Source organism: Arachis ipaensis, chromosome B7, assembly GCF_059453495.1.
Source record: "Arachis ipaensis isolate K30076 ecotype BB chromosome B7, ASM5945349v1, whole genome shotgun sequence".
Classification (NCBI taxonomy): domain Eukaryota; kingdom Viridiplantae; phylum Streptophyta; class Magnoliopsida; order Fabales; family Fabaceae; genus Arachis; species Arachis ipaensis.
Genome location: NC_142442.1, coordinates 11,945,985 through 11,965,535, shown reverse-complemented (window position 1 = coordinate 11,965,535; position 19,551 = coordinate 11,945,985). Strand labels below are relative to the sequence as shown.

Here is a 19,551-nt window from a genome sequence, read left to right as displayed (position 1 = left end):
TAATTTTTCAGAGATGCCTATAATTGCTAAGGCTTGATTTGAAAAACAAAAAGAGTACTTTATATCCTTCAATTACTAGGCTTTTTTTTTTTAATCAAAGAGTTCTTGTTATTGACGTTGAAAAGTAAAAATAAACAATTTCCAACCATTTATAGCACTAAAAGACAAGGTTTTGTTTTATAATATTTAAATATAATTTGTAGAAAATATAATTTCTTGGAGTATTTTTTATAGCCTTAAATCAAATTCAGCTAACTATATTTATCTCTATATTTGAAATTAGTTGCGAAACTTAAAGTCCCACTATATATATATATATATATATATATATATATATATATATATATTGGAAAAATTTCAAGTGTACCAAGAAACACTGGTGTCTAGAACACGAGTATTTTCGATGGTCAAGGTCCATTTAAAGGTTTGCCGCTGGCCAATGAATTGCTGCATGCACAAGACGGGATTCAAACCCCCGACTTTTGTTTAAATAGACGAATGAACTGACCACTCGACCAACCCAAGTTGGTTTGAAAAGATATATTTAATTGTGTATAATTGCTGAGGCTTGATCTGAAATAGGCCCAATTCCAATTTAGATGCCCTGGGCTAGCCAACCTCTACGTTAATAGGCTTATTCTCAGTTAGAAAAAAAAAAAGCTTTTCTTTCTGCTTAATCAAAGCCAGAATAAATTCCAGACCAAAAAAACAAAAGCCATAATAAATTCATGACAAAACAAATGCCAGAATTACATTATAAAGCAATTACATAAAGTCATTAACATAAAAAACATACACACAAAGAAAATCAAAACCACACTGATGTAATTAGCAGCACTGGAGCAGAGTCCACATCTGCACTCAACAACCATAGATACATATGTATTATTATACTATATATTTAATTTTATTTCGCAAACTGCTTAGCCCGCCATCTGGAGGGGCTTTCACATCGGGCTTTAACTTTAAGGCTCTTCAGCCGGTGATCTGAATGGGCTTGACATCGGGCTTCTTAACTTCCTCCTTGGGAACCGTAACAGTAAGCACCCCGTTCTCCATGGAAGCCTTCACCTGCTCCAACTTAGCATTCTCCGGCAGCCTAAACCGTCTCAGGAACCTTCCGCTGCTTCGCTCCATGCGGTGCCACGTGTCACCCTTATCCTCCTTCTCCTTGCTCCTCTCGCCGCTAATCTGAAGCACCCTGCCTTCCTCGATCTCGACCTTCACTTCCTCCTTCTTGAGTCCCGGAAGGTCGGCCTTGAACACGTGCGCCTCAGGTGTCTCCTTCCAGTCGATGCGGGTGTTGGCGATGGCGGTGGTTTCGTTGGCGAAGTCGGAGCGAGGAGCGGAGAGTGCGGCGGAGGGGAAGTCCTGGAATGGGTCCCAGACGTCGAGGGAGAATGGGTCAAAGATGTTGGTCCTCCGCCCTGTTCCGAAGAAGCTTGGAATCAGCGACATTATTGGTTTTGTTTTGAAGAAAAATAGTCACAGAAAGATGAAGGTTTAGCTGCGTATTTACTTCGTTTCTGATAGAATGCATTGGAATGAAATGAGAGCGTGTATATATAGTGTGTGTGAAAATGTTTCGAGATGGTTCAAGATTAGGATTATGGAGGGGGAAGAGTGGAGAAGGGTTTAGAGGGTTCTGTAATTGGGAATGATGGTTTTCTGTTTCCGAATAGACGTGAACGTGGGTGAAGGATGAAGATCTTTCCCGAACAATGGAGAATTAGAACACACAGCTTTTACTAGTAATTTGAAATGTTAATTTAGAAACTACACCTTTTTAGATGATCTCTTAAACAGTGAAATTGCCTATTGTGAAAAAAAAAATAAAATAAAGAAAAACTAAAGGGAATGAAAATTTATGAAATGTCACTGCTTATATTAAAAGGTAAATGCTATGGTGTTTAAAATGGTGCCTATATATTAAAAAGAGTTAAAAATTAATATTTAATTTAAAAGATATAAAAATAAATAATTTTTAAAAATTCAAAACCTACTATAAAAAAAAAGTTAGGTAAAATTTAGACACCAAATCATAAGCACCATAGAATTGGCCATATTAAAATTATCTCATTGAGCTTCCCCATGTGAATTCTCCTTATTAATGCACACAGAATATAAAATAAAATTGCCAATTTTATGATAAGCTTTAGTTTTTGGTCTTTACTTCTCTAAACATTTTCGTTTTAGTTTAGAAATTCTAAATTTTTTTTAATGAATTTGGGTCTATTATTTGTAAATATTAAACAAAAAGACAAAAATGATATAATGAAACTAAAATTAAAGTGGTTTATATGTAAACAAATTAGGGGGAAAAATAATTAACTTAAAAGTTTAATGTACTTTTGTTTTAAAGAATTTTAATTATTATTGGAAATTTTTCATGTAAACATATTATTTTTATATTTGTTTAAAGTTTTAAAATTTAATTTCCAGGAATAATTTATTCTCAAGAATAATTCCGTGTCTAAAATTTAAAATTTTATTCCTATACATAAAAAGGAATATTTGATATTTTCGTATTATGATAATACAAAAAATAAATGATTAAATTTAGGTTTAATTATTCTGTTGTTCTTTATAGTTTCGTGAAATTTTTAATTAGGTCTCTATATTTTTTTTAATTGGGTCCTGTACCAAATTTTTTTTTAATTAAGTCCCTATTAGTAGTAATTGGCTTAATTTTATAGGGACCCAACTAAAAAAAAAAGAATTGATACAAGGACCTAAATAAAAGGAAAAAAGTGTAGGGACCCAATTAAAAAAAAATTGGTACAAGAACTCAATTAAAAGAAAAAAAATATAGGAACCTAATTGAAAATTTTGCAAAACTATAGGGACCAGCAGAATAATTAAACCTTAAATTTATTTCTGTAAAATCATTCCTTTTTTAAATTTATCTTAGAAAGACTTTTTTTAATAAAATTCACTATTTAAAGATTTTAAGTTGGTAATTGATTCTTCTGTCACTTAGTGACACCACAATACACATCTCACGGTTCTAATTAACTTTTAACATAATAAATTTATGAAATAAATCAAATCAATTCTAAATTTAGAAATTTAAATACCTCAAGGTTCTCCTTAATTTAGAATTGATTTGATATAATCTATGATGCACGGACACTGACACAGACACAGGACATACCGACACACGAATTTTAAAATCTTACATGACACGGGAACACGCATACATATAAAATATAAAGTAAAATTTTTAATTATTTTTAATGTCTTATTTTAATTATATCAAGTATTTAAAATATGTTGTGATAAGATCAAATGAGGTGGATGACCATCATTCAATATGGGCGGCTCACATTCTTAAGTAGGTTGTTACCACATCCATTAAATGCATATGTAGTTTATGATATGCGGATAAACTGACTAAATAACGCAATGTTGTCGCATCCACTACGGGAAATACATTTCTTCATAATCTATACCGGATATTTGTGAAAACCTTATACCACAAGTCGGGCTTTGTAGCGCACAACTTTATTTTTCTCATTTCATTTTCTCACAAATACCCATCGGTATCCAACAGATTTTACATCTTCTGGTGTACGGACTACACGTCCAAAGACTTCACGTTTTATAAGTGAGTCAAGCTCAGCCTTCATGACTTCTTCCCATTTTGGCCAATCACTCATTTGTTGACATTCATCGACTGATCTTGGCTCAAGATCCTTATTTTCATGCATGATATTCAATGCCACATTATAAGCAAATATTTCATTGATAATTGTCTTATTTCGGTCCCATTTCTCTCGTGTAAAGACATAATTTATCGAGATCTCGTCATTTTCACAATTTTCAGGTACCTAAACGTCTTCTGGCGTTAAAACTATATCAAAATTTTGGACAACTGCAGGTGTCTCTACTATGTCTTTTTCAACAGGAATCGTATTTACCTCTTTTTTTTTCCGAGAATTTTTGTCTTTGGAACCGACAGGCATGCCACGCTTCTGGCGTGAATTTGCTTCAGTGGCTACTTGTTCTACTGGGACATCGATTCGAATTAGGGCATTTTTCGCTGGTATATAAGATTTAGTTATCTTCTTTGTATTGAAAAATGCATTAGGCAATTCATTTGCTATTCTTTACAAATGTATAATCTTTTGAATTTCTAGTTCACATTGCCCTAATTGAGGATCCAAATGCATCAAAGATGATACATTCCAATTAAGTTCCTTTTCAGGAAGCTTATTCTCTCCCCCTAATGTTGGAAATTTTGATTCATCAAAATAACAATTCGTAAATTAGGCTTTAAATATATCCCCAATTTGTATCTCAAGATACCTTACTATAGAAGGAGAATCGTATCCAACATATATCCCCAATTTTCTTTGGGGTCCCATTTTGGTGCGAGAAGGTGGTGCAATGGGAACATATATCGCACACCCAAATATCCTTAAATGGGAGACATTTGGCTACTGGCCAAAAGCTAATTGCATAGGAGAGAACTTATGATAACTCGTTAGCCTCAAACGAATAAGTACTGCGACATGTAAAATAGCATGCCCCCAAACCGAGATTGGGAGATTTGTTCTCATAAGTAAGGGTATAGCAATTAATTGGAGGCGTATAATAAGTGATTCTGCTAACCCATTTTATGTGTGAACATAAGCTATTGGATGTTCAACACTTATTCCATTAGCCATACAATAAGCATCAAAAGCTTGGGAAGTAAATTCACCAGTATTATCAAGACGAATTGCTTTGATTGGATTTTCTGGAAATTGTGCTTTTAATCGAATAATTTGAGCAAGTAATCTCGCAAACGCCAAGTTGCGAGAAGATAATAAGCACACATGTGACCATCTCGAAGATGCGTCTATTAGGACCATAAAATATCTAAAAGATCCACATGGTGGATGAATAGGTCCACATATATCACCTTGAATCTTTTCTAGAAATTTAGGGGACTCAAATCCAATCTTTACTGGTGATGGCCTTAAAATTAAATTTTTCTGAGAACATGCAGCACAACAAAATTCACTAGTTTTAAAAATCTTCTGGTTCTTTAGTGAATGTCCATGGGAGTTTTCAATAATTCTTCACATCATAGTTGTTCTCGGATGACCCAATCGATCGTGCCAAGTTATAAATTCATTTGGGTTAGTAAACTTCTGGTTTCCAATGGCATGTGATTCAATTGCACTAATCTTGGTATAATATAACCCAGATGAAAGTGAGGGTAATTTTTCTATTATAAACTTTTTATTTAAATCATGAGTTATGATACATAAATACTCATGATTTTTCTCATTCATTATTTCAATATGATATCCATTTCGGCGAATATTTTTAAAACTCAACCAGTTCCTCAGAGACTTGGTAGATAATAGTGCATTATTTATTATAAATTTTGTTCCTCCATGAAACAAAATTATAGCTCTTCCAGAGCCTTCTATCACATTGCCTGAGCCAATAATAGTATTAATATATTCTTCATTTGAAACAAGATGGGTAAAATATATATCACTTTTGAGAATTATGTGCGAACTTGCACTATCCGCATGGCATACATCTTCATTCTATGTCATTGCCATTCTCTTAAAAGACAAATAATAATAATAAAATGAGAAAAAGTACATGCACAGTAAAATTATTCACATGAATACTTAACAAACACACATATTAAACTATTCCAACATTGATCAAATAGGCAATATTTCCTTTAGGATTCTCAAAGAAATTAGATACATCATAATGAGTGGTGAAATTTTCATCATTTGAAACAAAATTTGTTTTCTTTCCTTTGTCATCCTTTTTCAAGAATGCTGGATAAAAATCAACTAGGTGCCTTGGGGTACGACAGGTACGTGACCAATGGCCCTTTCCACCATAACGGAAGCATTTATCCTCAATTGATTTACTTTGCCCATTATTTCTTTCTTTATCCCACTTCTAGTGAGATTCTTTCTTGTGAATATAATTCTTATTTCTTCCATAATTTTTCTTATTACAAAAATCTTGCCATTTACCTCTTCTAGGGTTATGATTTGCCGCATTTGCTTCAAGAAATGGGGCGGCGCCAGCTGGGCGCACTTCATGATTTCTTAAAAGCAACTCATTGTTGCGTTCAACAACAAGAAGGCAAGAAATTAGCTCAGAATATTTTTTTAAATCATTTTTCTCGATATTGCTGCTGCAGGAGCACATTCGAGGCATGGAAGGTCGAGAAAGTTTTCTCTAACATATCGGGTTTGAGGAAGTATCACCGTCTTTTGATGATTATACCTAGAGGTGCACGCGGATCGGATCAGATATGGCCAAAATTTTGATCCGATCCTCACTAAAATCATCGGATCGGATCGGATCCAATATCCGCAGTTTTTAAGGTTGGATCCGATCCGATTCGATTCGCACATTTGTGGATCGGATCGGATCGGATATCAGATATATCCGCAAAATACACAAATATTTTTAAAAGCTTATTTTTATTAAAAAATATCAATAAGATTTATTTTTCTATTCTTTTAAATATGTTTACTCTTAAAATAATATTAAACATACTTTTTTTAAATAATAAATTAAAATAATACAACATATATGATAATTATTGGTTAAAATAAAACATAAAAAGAATATTTACTTATTTATTTCTTTATTTTTGCAGATACGCGGATATGCAGATACCAACACAAAATTCGCAATCCGATCCGAAAGCCTTGCGGATCGGATCCATATCCATAATTTTCGGATCAAATTCGGATAAATACCGCGGATATGTGGATCGGATCCGATCCATGAACATCCCTAATTATACCTTTCTTCAGGGTCTTTTCACAGATCTGCAGGATCTTTTAATGTGAGATATTCATTTTTCAATCATACGTCAAGATGACGACGAAGAAAAATCATAGCTTTAGCTTTATCCTTCTGGGATCTATTATTTCCAGCTTTTATGGTATCTCTAAGATCCATTGAATCAAGATGGATTTTAGCATCAATTATCCATGATAAATAATTGTTTCTAGATATATCAAGAGCATTAAATTCAAGATGAGAGAGTTTCGACATAATAAAAATTTGTTACCTGAAGTCTTCTAAAATTTGGTTAGAGTCTCGTGCTGATAACGTGTTATAAAATGACTAGATAAATAAATAAGGAAGATGTAACAAATATAAAAATATAAAGAGAGAGAAGAGTGTGTCAGCAAGAGAGAGAAAGAGAGAGAAAGAGAGAGAGAAAGAGAGAGAGAATGCACACAGGAGGTAACATTTTCAACTCTCATTAAGTTCATCTTTTTTTTTTTTGAGATAATCCTAAATGGTCATCGAAGGGGGAGTGTTGTGATAAGATCAAATGAGGTGGATGACTATCATTTAATATAGGCGGCTCACATTTTCAAGAGAGATGAACTTAATGAGAATTGAAAATGTTACCTCCTGTGTGCATATAAATAGGAGTGTGATATGAAGCAAATAAATACAATCAATAAAATTCTCTCTCTCTCTCTTATATTGACACACTCTTCTCTCTTTATATTTTTATATTTGTTACCTCTTCCTTATTTATTTATTTAGTTATTTCATAACAAAATATATTTTTATTTTAATAAATAATAATATATACTATATTTAAATTTATTTTAAGAACATATGTTAAGAATAAGACTGGACACGCTGACATGTAATGGCATTTAGGTGTGTCCAGGCGTGTCCAGAGAAAATTTTTTTTTATTAAGACACGGTTTGACACAGCAGACACGCGTGTCAGACAAGTGTTAATGAGTGTTGTGTTCGAAATGTGTCCGACATGCAGACACGACAACTCAACGAAGTGTCTGTGCTTCATAGGATATAATTTCATAAACAGAAATACTTAGTAACTAAAAAATATTAGCTAAAAACAGTCAAAACTTATCTTATTTAATAATAATAAATTATTATAATAATAAATAAATGTTAAATAAGACATATTCTAACTTTTTTTTTTTTATCTTTTTAGTATTACCTTTTTAGAAGATAACTAGTTCAGTAGATATATGTTATGGTCAATGTGATGTCACTTATTCACTTAACGTGCTATATCAACAAATTTAATATTGTCAACAATAAAAATGACCGAAGAACTAATATAACTAACTAAAAATCTTTAAAAGATAAACTTGATCACAAATTTTTTTTAAAAATCAATTTAAAAAATAAATAATTTTCACGAGATGCGTATAATTGCTGAGGCTTGATTTGAAAAACGTAAAGAATACTTTATATCCTTCAATTACTATGCTTTTTTTTTTTTATCAAAGAGTTCTTGTTATTGACGTTAAGAGTTATTTTGAAAAGTAAAAATAAACCATTTCCAACCATTTATAGCACTAAAAGACAAGGTTTTGTTTTATAATATTTAAATTAATTTGTAGAAAATATAATTTCTTGGAGTATTATTTATAGCCTTAAATCAAATTCAGCTAACTATATTTATCTGTATAATTGAAATTAGTTGTGAAACTTAAAGTCCCAATATATATATATATATATATATATATACATTACATCAAAGAATGCAAAAGAGATGTCTATTGTTGTTTTCGGTAATTCAAAAGATATGTCAATTTTTTTGGTCTGGAAAAGATATATTTAATTGTCTATAATTGCTGAGGCTTGATTTGATAGAGGCTCAATTTAGATGCCCTGGGCTAGCCAACCTTGACGTTAGTAGGCTTCTTCTCAGTCACAAAAAAATAAATTCATGCCAGAATAAATTCCAGACCAAATTATAAAAGCCATAATAAATTCATGACAAAACAAATGCCAGAATTATGTATGAATATGAAAGAGATTGGGCCTAATCCACCAATTAATATTTAGCTTATAATGCTTTCCATCCACCAAAGGAGAAGAGTAAAGAGTTGTAGCATTAAAGAGTTGTACAACGGAATTGTCAGTTTAGTTTCGACTTTGTTATTTACCATCGTAGCTGTATTCTCTGCAGTTTGCACCAAACTTGCCCCGATTTTTCTTTTATCACACTGCATACAATCTTTAGAGCAAATAACTACACACTAATTCACTAATAAGCACACAGCAAAACAGCACAATTATACTCACAAGACTGTTAAAAGAAAAAGAAGCTCTTGCATTACATTATAAGGCAATTACATAAAGTCATTAACATAAAAAACATACACACAGAAAATCAAAACCACACTGATGTAATTAGCAGCACTGGAGCAGAGTCCATATCTGCACTCAACAACCATAGATACATATTTATTATTATACTATATATTTAATTTTATTTCGCAAACTGCTTAGCCCGCCATCTGGAGGGGCTTTCACATCGGGCTTTAACTTTAAGGCTCTTCAGCCGGTGATCTGAATGGGCTTGACATCGGGCTTCTTAACTTCCTCCTTGGGAACCGTAACAGTAAGCACCCCGTTCTCCATGGAAGCCTTCACCTGCTCCAACTTAGCATTCTCCGGCAGCCTAAACCGTCTCAGGAACCTTCCGCTGCTTCGCTCCATGCGGTGCCACGTGTCACCCTTATCCTCCTTCTCCTTGCTCCTCTCGCCGCTAATCTGAAGCACCCTGCCTTCCTCGATCTCGACCTTCACTTCCTCCTTCTTGAGTCCCGGAAGGTCGGCCTTGAACACGTGCGCCTCAGGTGTCTCCTTCCAGTCGATGCGGGTGTTGGCGATGGCGGTGGTTTCGTTGGCGAAGTCGGAGCGAGGAGCGGAGAGTGCGGCGGAGGGGAAGTCCTGGAATGGGTCCCAGACGTCGAGGGAGAATGGGTCAAAGATGTTGGTCCTCCGCCCTGTTCCGAAGAAGCTTGGAATCAGCGACATTATTGGTTTTGTTTTGAAGAAAAATAGTCACAGAAAGATGAAGGTTTAGCTGCGTATTTACTTCGTTTCTGATAGAATGCATTGGAATGAAATGAGAGCGTGTATATATAGTGTGTGTGAAAATGTTTCGAGATGGTTCAAGATTAGGATTATGGAGGGGGAAGAGTGGAGAAGGGTTTAGAGGGTTCTGTAATTGGGAATGATGGTTTTCTGTTTCCGAATAGACGTGAACGTGGGTGAAGGATGAAGATCTTTCCCGAACAATGGAGAATTACCCTCCATCTTAATCAAAAGTTTTGATTTCATTAGGAATACGAATATGGGCCACAAGCCCACACGTCCCTTTATTACTTGATGAGTAATGCTCTCGAAAACAAATTAAAAATAAAGAAAAAGGTATATGTTCAAAAATTTTAATTTGATTTTGAAAATTTTAGGTAATTATCTAAAAATTTAATTTTTATGCATAAAGTAGTTTTATATAAACATTTAATGATATAATGTCACATTATCAAAATAACTATTTTTTATATTAAAAATATTATTTGTACACTAATTTCAGTCACCACTTTTAACCATTGTATATAAATATGATAAAATGTCGTATATATATATGGTGTTATAAAAATAACCACAATACACCTACGCACCAAAACAGAATCATGATGCGCAGCACTATTGCTCCTCAGTTTTTTCTCTTTTCCACGGTGTTATAGAAATAACCACAATATACCTCAACGTCGTTTTCTCTTCTCTTCTCAGTGCGCTTCACTCTCTTCTTCTCGGCGTGCTTCATTCTTCTCTTCTAATCGAAGGTGAATTTCTCAAATCAATCAATGCATTACGTTGATTTGTTTTGGTTCTTCTTATCTTAGTGTTTTGATTTTATTTTTATTGGCCAAAATTAAAAAATTTGTTGTTTATAAGAGTAAAATCTAGAATTCAATGGAATCTATAAACTCTTTGCTCTCCTTTTTACAGTGTCCTTCACTTTTCTCATCTAATCAAAAGTGAGTTACTCTCATCAATCACTTATCAATTCAATTTCATTCCCTTTCTTTTGATTTATTTTTTTTAATTCTAGGATTTTGATTCTTTAATTGTGAAGTTTGTAGTCAGAATTGGAAAAGCTTTGTTGTTCTTTCAAATAGAATTTAGAATCTAACTAGTATTTTTATCGGTAATAACATCATGAGAATATAAATTTTTTAAAATTACAGTCTACTTTGTTCTGATAATATAGATTATGCATGACACAGAAGATTTATAAAATCAAATCACTTTTACAAAAAAAAGTCGTAGGTTGACAAAAGTCTCTGACTAAGAAGACCAAAGTATCTGCAGATAAAAAATCAAATAATAAGATTTTTAGTTATTATTTTATATGAAAAATAATTTTTTATGAATAATTAATTTTAACATTCGTTATCTAAAATTTAAAATATTTAGATCGAAAAACTGTCACTAAAAATATTATGACAGTTTAAATAGTCATTAAATATGTCTAAAAACTATCATAAGAACTAGTAATTTAGTGACGGTTTCAAATCGTCGCTAAATTGTGACGGTTTAAAATAGTCATGAAATATAAGAAAAAACCGTCATAGGATTTAGTAATTTAACGACAGTTTCAAAACATCGCGAAATATAATACCTCTACAAATGTTACAAATTAGTGACGGTTTTATATTTTAAAAACCGTCATAAACAATTTAGCCACACTCTGTATCAACGGTGGTCCAAAATCGTCACTATGTCAGCTAGCGACGCTCAAATCTGTAACATTTTTTTTAACCGTCGCAAGACTATTTAGTGACAGTTAAACATTAAAAAAACTGTAGCCAAAATACTATTTTGTTGTAGTGGTTGTACATAGTTGCAGTTGTAGATAAATATTTAAATGACATTACTAAAATCGTATGAGATAAATATGTCTATTCATAATAAGTTGTTAATTAAGTTTATTTTTAATTATCTTTTTAAAGAAAAAAGGAAAAAAAATTAAATTGGTTGCATAGATGATTAATCAAAGAAAATATTTCATGATGAGAATATGAAAACATTATAATTTTGCATCACTATACGTGTTTGAATTTTTGATTAATTAATATTTTTCTGCCTTTTAATTGTCAGATTGCCAAAGTAAAATTTGAGATTTGTCAATTACATAAGATGGACATGAAATACATAATAGTTGGGACAACTATGAGACTCAATCTTGTTATCACATAATATATTGGTTTGTCAAGATCTTTACCAGCTATATCATCGCTAAGAGTAATTGATATAGATGTGACAGAAGGTTTGAAAAATGGAAAGCGTTTTTGTAGATAAATTATGGTCAATTGCAAGTTCACATATTTTGACAGATAGAATGTAAATTTAATTATTCTGCTGATTTTTATAATTTTGTAAAATTTTTAATTAAATTTTTTTATTTTTTATTTTTTAATTAAGTTTTTACATCAATTTTTTTTAAATTAAGTCTCTTTTAATAGTAATTAGTTTAATTATTATATAAGAATCTAATTAAAAAAATTGGTGTAGGAATCCAAATAAAAAGAAAAAATATAGGGCCTAATTAAAAATAAAATTTGGTGCAAAGACTTAATTAAAAAGAAAAAAAAAGTATAGAGACCTAATTAAAAATTTTGCGAAACTATAAGAATCAACAGAATAATTAAATCTAGAATGTAATCTGAAATATAATTTACTAGAAAAATTTTCAATCATGTGCATTGCTGTTAAAGTAGAGGTTGTACAAAAATTTAAAGAACTGACAAAATTGATATGTATTTGTGTGTTGATTAGTTTACAATTTAAAACGTGTTTTATTATAATATTGTTATCACAATAAACTTTAATTTGAATTCTTGAGTTTGATTATTGATATGTTTGTTTTACATGAATTCCAAACTTGATTATAATATGATTAAAGAATGAGTTTGAATTTGGATTTGAATTTTTATTGTCTTAAGCGCGTTTGATTATAACCAAATTTTATAATATGTTTGGAGCGTATTTGATTATTATTAATCTAATTATATCATAAAATTGATAATCAAATACGTCCCAAATCATAAATTAAAATTAATTTATAATAACACCCTCAAAGTTGTAATCAAACTCAAAAATCTGAAATAGTTAAAAAATTATATTATAATCAAATACGCTCAAAATCATAATTCAAAATCTAATTATAATCAAATAAAATTTAAATTAATAATCAAACTCTATAATCCAAAGAAAGTCCAAAATTCAAACTCCTGTCTATATTGCTTTGCCCCTATTTCTATTTTGACTACAACACTAAGAGAGTGGACCACTAAAATTTAAGGGATTCACAACTAAAAATTGAGAGCCATATAATCCAAACAAATAAATTAACAATTTATATTAATCAAGATTGTATCATTACATATCAGCATATATGAAATCCATATGATATGAACATTACACTTAAAAATCTCTAAAACCTAATGCCTTTTGATAAGACGATAGAAAAAGATTCACCTAAATACATATAAATATAAAAGTTCTATACTGCATATTATAGATAATCAGTTCTACACATTTGAGCCAGTTGCTTCTTCCATCTTCATCACCAACTCAAACTATCATATATTCATGAATCTAACACACATAATAGTTAACATTTAACAAGGAGAACATGCAAGGTTGAATATGATTATAATACGAAAATGAACTTTGTTTTTTATTCTTGAGTTTTTAAATAAATCACACTATGAACATGCTTGATTATAATTGGATTTTCAAGATAAGTTAGATCAACTTAACTAGATAAAATTAACTCCAATTTCAAATTAAAAAAAAAAAAAGAATGAAAGCTATTTGGTTTAATATTACATACTCTTCCCTTAAATTACATGCTCTAAGACAAACATGACTCTAAGAAGAATACATTATAATTGGTTGAACTACCAAAATCATACATGTACAATAGAGGATTTATTCGGCAGGCTGGAAGAAAGATCTTCAAGGATTCAATCCAGCAACAAAGTATGTCTTTACACATTTCAACTGATTACAATGTTATTATATCATGTTTTAAAACCTGAGCATAATCAAACAGATTCTAAATCATATCACAAAAATTCAGTTATAATCAAACATGCCAAAAGTAACATCAACTATGTTATAATTAAACATGTTGTAATATCATGTTTTAAATACAAGGCATAATCAAACTCATTCAATACAATAATCAAACAGACTCTAAATTATATCACAAAAATTCAATTATAATCAATTAAAAACAAAATTAGAAAAATGAGACTCCAACTCATATCGCAAACAGATTCCAACTCCTTTTTTCTCTTATGAAAATTAAAAAGAAAAAAATGAAAATGCTGCAATATTCGCAGAAACAGATTTTTAATTCTACTTCAACATCCATCTTTGAGAAAGTAAACTCCATGTGCATTAAAAATTTCAGAGAACTAGAACACACAAAGCTATCAGCTAAGTTGAAATTCTTCGAGTAGAATTCAAAAACCGAAAAAAACAAGATAATGCAAAAAGTAAACTCCACATGCATTGAAATTTTCAGAGAACTAGAACACACAAAGCTATCAGCTAAGTTGAAATTTGTCGAGTAGAATTCAAAAACCAAAAAAAAATCAAAATAACGCTACAAACATTAATCATCCATTCCTGCTCATTATCGTGTAATCAAGTTGAAGAAGCTCAAAATGAAGAATCAAAAGCACATAATCATAGAATTATTTTGAGTTTTAGTTTTCTAGAGCAGATCCACTTATCTCAGAGAAGAGTAACAAGAAGCTACGATCGAAGTCCAAAAAAAAGTGAAGAAGCGCTCCGTAACGTTATCGAAAAAGGATTCACCGAGGTTGAACAAGCCTTATGGTTGATCATTCAACAAATCAAAAATTGATAACTCAGTAAAGAGGGGGAAGAGGAGATTCATGCGATCGAGAGAGGAAGAAGGAGGATGGATTTTTCGTGCAAGAGAGGGAGAATGAGGGGTTTTGGGCGTGTAATTGAAATTGGAAAGAGGAACGTGCAGTGCGGTTGACCTAAGTGAGAGTGGAGTTTTGATTTTTAATTTTTGAATTTTATATTCGAATACATATTTGTATACGATGGCTGAAAATAATGGCTGAAAAGTAATGAACACGTAGCACAACCGTTTTTATATTGATTGCGTGAATAATTATCTAAAAAAATAGATATAATTGTATAGCTATGTAAAATGTTTTACATTATTAATGCATCAAAATTAAATTCATTATTGAACTAGATGTATATAATTAGATGATTTTTTAATTAGTATATTTAGAAATTAATTATTTTTATTAATATAATAATATAATTAATTATCAATACAAAACCCTTTTATATATACTACTGATAATATTTAAAAATCTAAAATCAAAATTTTAACTTTATAGAATATTGTTATAGTAGCGGTTTTAGAGGCAATGTTTCTATTTTTTTAAAAATTTATAGACTTTTATATTTAATCATCTTGTATCGATGAAGGATCACTACAGCAAATACGGAGGATAGCGACGGTTAATTGGCGGCTATTTATCAAACCGCCATAAATTGACAAGATAGAGGCGGTTATGATAGCGGTTTGAGCTTCTGCTACGAAAGGAACCAACCCCAACTCCCGCAAGTCATATCAAGAAGAGAGCCAGCGGCCCTATGTGCCCCCATCACTCACTCACTCCAACCCTAGCTTCTCTTCCACCACCAACGCAGCGCCACCATCGATCATCACCCCCAGCGTCTCCGTCAGAACCCCAAAACCACCACCATCATCTTCTTCTTCTTCTTCTTCTTCTTCTTCTTCTTCTTCTTCTTTGCCGAACAACCACCACGAAAACCCTTTCTCTCTTTCTCTTCCCCTGTCTCCTGCCTTCTTTGTCTCACCGCCGGCTACCATCCAGCGCCGCTGCGATCAACTTCTTCCCCTCCTTACAACCTCGCACTATGGCTCTCTGGCTCGCCCTTGCCTCCCTCATTCTCAGTCGCAGAATCAAAACAGAGCCATTCTAGTTCCAGCGAGTTCAGACGCAGCAACGACTGGTCACTGCCACTGCATCCCTCTCTCTTGTGTTCTTGCTCTGTTCTCCGACTTAGGTTCTCAAATCACCTTTTCTTCTCTATTTTAGTTAATTTAGGATTAGTCATATGTTGATTCTAGTGTTAATTTGATTTGGTTAGGATTATTTGCTCCTGTTAATTGAGTTTAGGTTAAAATTAGGATTTTCTGATTAGAATTAGTGTTAGTTTATACATAGTTAAATATGCTGTTAAGAGCTTCTTGAGTTTGAAGTTCAATTTGTTTGGATTAATTGACTGATACTTTGCTGAGCCACTGCGAAATGCTGCTGATTTTTCATGTCATTAGTGCTGAATTTTGAATTGGTGTTACAAAGAATGCTTGTTAGTGCTATTTTGTGTTGTTTATGCTTTTGTATGCCAAGTGTTTGACAATATGCCAAGTATTTTGAACATGTTTTAAAATTCTATGCAGATATGATCTATGATAAGGATACTATGGATGATAATGTTTGATCCATTTAGTGCACCTAACCTAATGAGATATGGCTTGGTTGTAGTATTATTCTGGCTAGAGAAAATTTTATTTCTTGCAATATCATGCCACAGTTAGTCAAGACGTACTTATTGTATATTCATAGACTAATCACTGTGTTAGCATATAATAGAGTGTTTCTCCTACTAAATAAAGAATATTGAGTCACCTATATGGTGGTGGAGTAATAAGGATATACAAGTGAAAAAAATGGGTTATTCTATCTATCACTGTTCCATATAAATAAGTCCCGCCTAAACAACAATTTCTAATTAATGTTTTCCTTATGCATGCATGAAATTGATTGATTTATCTAACATCTTGCAGTGGAATTGGGAAACTATATATACTCATTGGAGCAAGATTCTTGGGTTTTCTTCTATTTGTGAAATTCATTGTAAAGAAATTAAACCTATTAATTTTGGTTGTTTGTTCTTTTAATTCTATAAGTAGGATTGTAATGATCCTTTCATCATTTTCTGTTATGTGGATCAGGGAAAGAATAATAAAAAGTTCTTCTGGGTGCCAACAATTGCCCCATTGATATGTGTTATCTTCTCTACTTTTTTTTTTTGTATTCATAACACGTGCAGATAAGCATGGAGTAGAAATTGTAAGTAAAATAGATAGAACCCTGTGTTATTCATATGATTGGAGTCAGAATCAAGAATGACTATAAATGCCACAGAACTAAATATGTGTCTATTTATATGTGAAGGTTAGAAACATTAAAAAAGGGATCAATCCTTCATTTGTTAAAGAAATATATTTCACTGGTGACTACCTTGGGAAAGGTTTTAGCATTGGTGTCATGGCAGGCATGATAGCACTAACTGTAAGTAATAAATGTTGACATTAATGTATACCTCTCTTGAAAAGTTTATATTCCTCCATATTCCAATCAAACCATTGCATTTCTGCTATCAGGAAGCTGTAGCAATTGGAAGAACATTTGCATCCGTTAAAGACTATCAACTGGATGGAAACAAAGAAATGGTAGCAGTAGGAGCTATGAATATTGTAGGTTCAATGACTTCATATTATGTTGCAACTGGTAAGCTTGAATTCAACTTCATGAAATAACTAAAGTGATAAATATTATGAACGAAAGGAAAGAAAAACTAAGCAATAGCTATCCACTATTTGCTTCTATTAATAAATCAAAATAGGGGAGAAATGAGTCTATCACTCTTCACGGTTGACTTTAAGGACTTTGGAATATAAAAGAGAATAAGGATTATAATCATCTTATGGTATTGTTTTGTGGTTCATCATTGAAGTGCAAGATTCTAATCTATCTTTCTGTTGCTTTCAGGTTCTTTCTCTAGGTCAACAGTGAATTTCATGGCTGGTTGTCAAACTGCAGTATCTAATATTGTGATGTCTGTAGTAAAGTAGTTGTCTTAACCCTGGAATTCATCACTCCCCTTTTCCGTTACACTCCAAATGCCATTCTTTCTTCAATCATCATTTCTGCTGTCATCAACCTTGTGGACTATTAGGCAGCTATTTTGATTTGGAAGATTGATAAATTTGATTTTGTTGCCTGCGTGGGAGCATTCTTTGGTGTTGTTTTTTTGCCACTGTTGAAATAGGACTTCTAATTGTTGTAAGTACTAAATATTAACTAATGTATGCTTAGTTATCTTATGCTTTCAAAATGTGAAGTAGTTTCTACTGGTCAATATTTATGGCAGGTTTCTATATCCTTTGCAAAGATTCTACTAGAAGTTACAAGGCCTAGAACTTGTATTTTGGGGAAGATTCCTAGAACAGCTGTGTATAGAAACATCCATCAATACCCAGAAGCTAGTAAGGTTCCAGGTGTACTTATTGTGAGAGTTGATTCTGCAATATATTTCTCCAACTCCAATTATGTCAAAGAAAGGTAGAAGATGTGTTCCTTCTTTGTTTCAAATTGACATATTCTACATAAACATTGTTTAATATCCCTCTTCTAATCTACAAAAGGATTTGAAAGTAATGTGATCTCACTCTTTCAGGATACTAAGATGATTGATGGATGAAGAAGAACAAGGTAAAGGAGACTACCAAAACAAGAATCCAGTTTTTGATTGTTGAAATGTCACATGAATGTCTCTATTCTCTACCTTAGTTTTTGTTAGTTTTCTATAAGCATTAACTAACTTATAATTTGTGTTCTTTGTGCAGCCGTTACTGACATAGACACCAGTGGCATCCATGCCCTTGAAGAGTTCTTTTAATGAGGATTTTAACTGTGCCTTTTGTATCTTTTTGCTGATATTTTTCATCCTCTAAGCTGTGGATATTCTGAATCATTTACATCTAGGCTGTAAACAAGTACCATATGATATTTGTTAGCAGTGCTGGTAATAGTGGGCCAGCATTGAGCACCGTCTGATATTTGTTAACATTTTGGAATTATTTACGAGTTTAATATTATTTATTTAGTGTTTTTTTATGTTAATATCTCAAGTTTAATAAATATAATGTAAAGAAAATAGGTTATAGTAAAAAAAATGGTATAAACTATTATAGTTAGTCAATTTTTTTTAAACTCGTATATGAAATTGCGGCGGTTTCGAACTGTCGCCATTTTTAAAAAAAAACCCACGTTTCAAAACCATTGTAGATTTCTTTAAAATCCATTGACCAAAGCAAAATTGTCAACCTGATTTGCGGTGGTTGTACCAACGGTTCATTAGAACCGTCGCAAAATCAAATCTCCACCCCCTAATACGCGGCATTTGTGGAAACGCTGATATGTCATTTTGCGGCGATTTTAAACCGCCGCAAATCCATAAATAAACCGCTATAAATTTCCCGTTCTCTTGTAGTGGATGATTATAAAAAATAATAAGTCAAAAAAAGTTCACTAATTTGTTTGAGTAAGTTTTGGAGATTTAAATCTCATTTTGTGTATGTAACAATTTATTGTTAACAATAAATTTTTAAATAAAATTTCGATATATGACGGATTAATTATTGACTTACCCATAAAAAATACTATATATAAAAAACCGAAATAAAAAGATAAACTCAAAAAAACTAAGAAAAACGTGGGTGCATTAATGTTACTTATTTTATATAGTACTAGTAGGATACCCGTGCATTCACACGATCTTAAATATAATTTTTCTATTAAATTTAATTATATATGTATAACTTTAAACGGT

General features: G+C 31.8%; 2 protein-coding genes and 1 pseudogene across 2 annotated transcripts; 1 reads left to right on the top strand and 2 right to left on the bottom strand.

Annotated features, from left to right (window-relative positions):
- Nucleotides 1-707: 707 nt before the first annotated feature.
- On the bottom strand, nucleotides 708-1,758 carry LOC107609174 (17.3 kDa class I heat shock protein). The gene has a single exon (XM_016311031.3). It carries the CDS (start codon nucleotides 1,456-1,458, stop codon nucleotides 976-978), a length of 483 nt encoding a protein of 160 aa, XP_016166517.1. The 5' UTR covers nucleotides 1,459-1,758; the 3' UTR covers nucleotides 708-975.
- A 7,318-nt stretch (nucleotides 1,759-9,076) lies between these two features.
- LOC107609173 (17.3 kDa class I heat shock protein) lies at nucleotides 9,077-10,081 on the bottom strand. Its single transcript, XM_016311030.3, has one exon. The coding sequence runs from the start codon at nucleotides 9,805-9,807 to the stop codon at nucleotides 9,325-9,327; it is 483 nt and encodes a 160-aa protein (XP_016166516.1). The 5' UTR covers nucleotides 9,808-10,081; the 3' UTR covers nucleotides 9,077-9,324.
- A 6,275-nt stretch (nucleotides 10,082-16,356) lies between these two features.
- Nucleotides 16,357-18,618, top strand: LOC107606611 (sulfate transporter 1.3-like; annotated as a pseudogene).
- The last annotated feature ends 933 nt before the right edge of the window (nucleotides 18,619-19,551 follow it).

Excerpts from the sequence above, each read along its gene's own strand:
- LOC107609174 (XM_016311031.3), bottom strand. The coding sequence starts at position 1,458 with ATGTCGCTGATTCCAAGCTTCTTCGGAACAGGGCGGAGGACCAACATC.
- LOC107609173 (XM_016311030.3), bottom strand. The coding sequence starts at position 9,807 with ATGTCGCTGATTCCAAGCTTCTTCGGAACAGGGCGGAGGACCAACATC.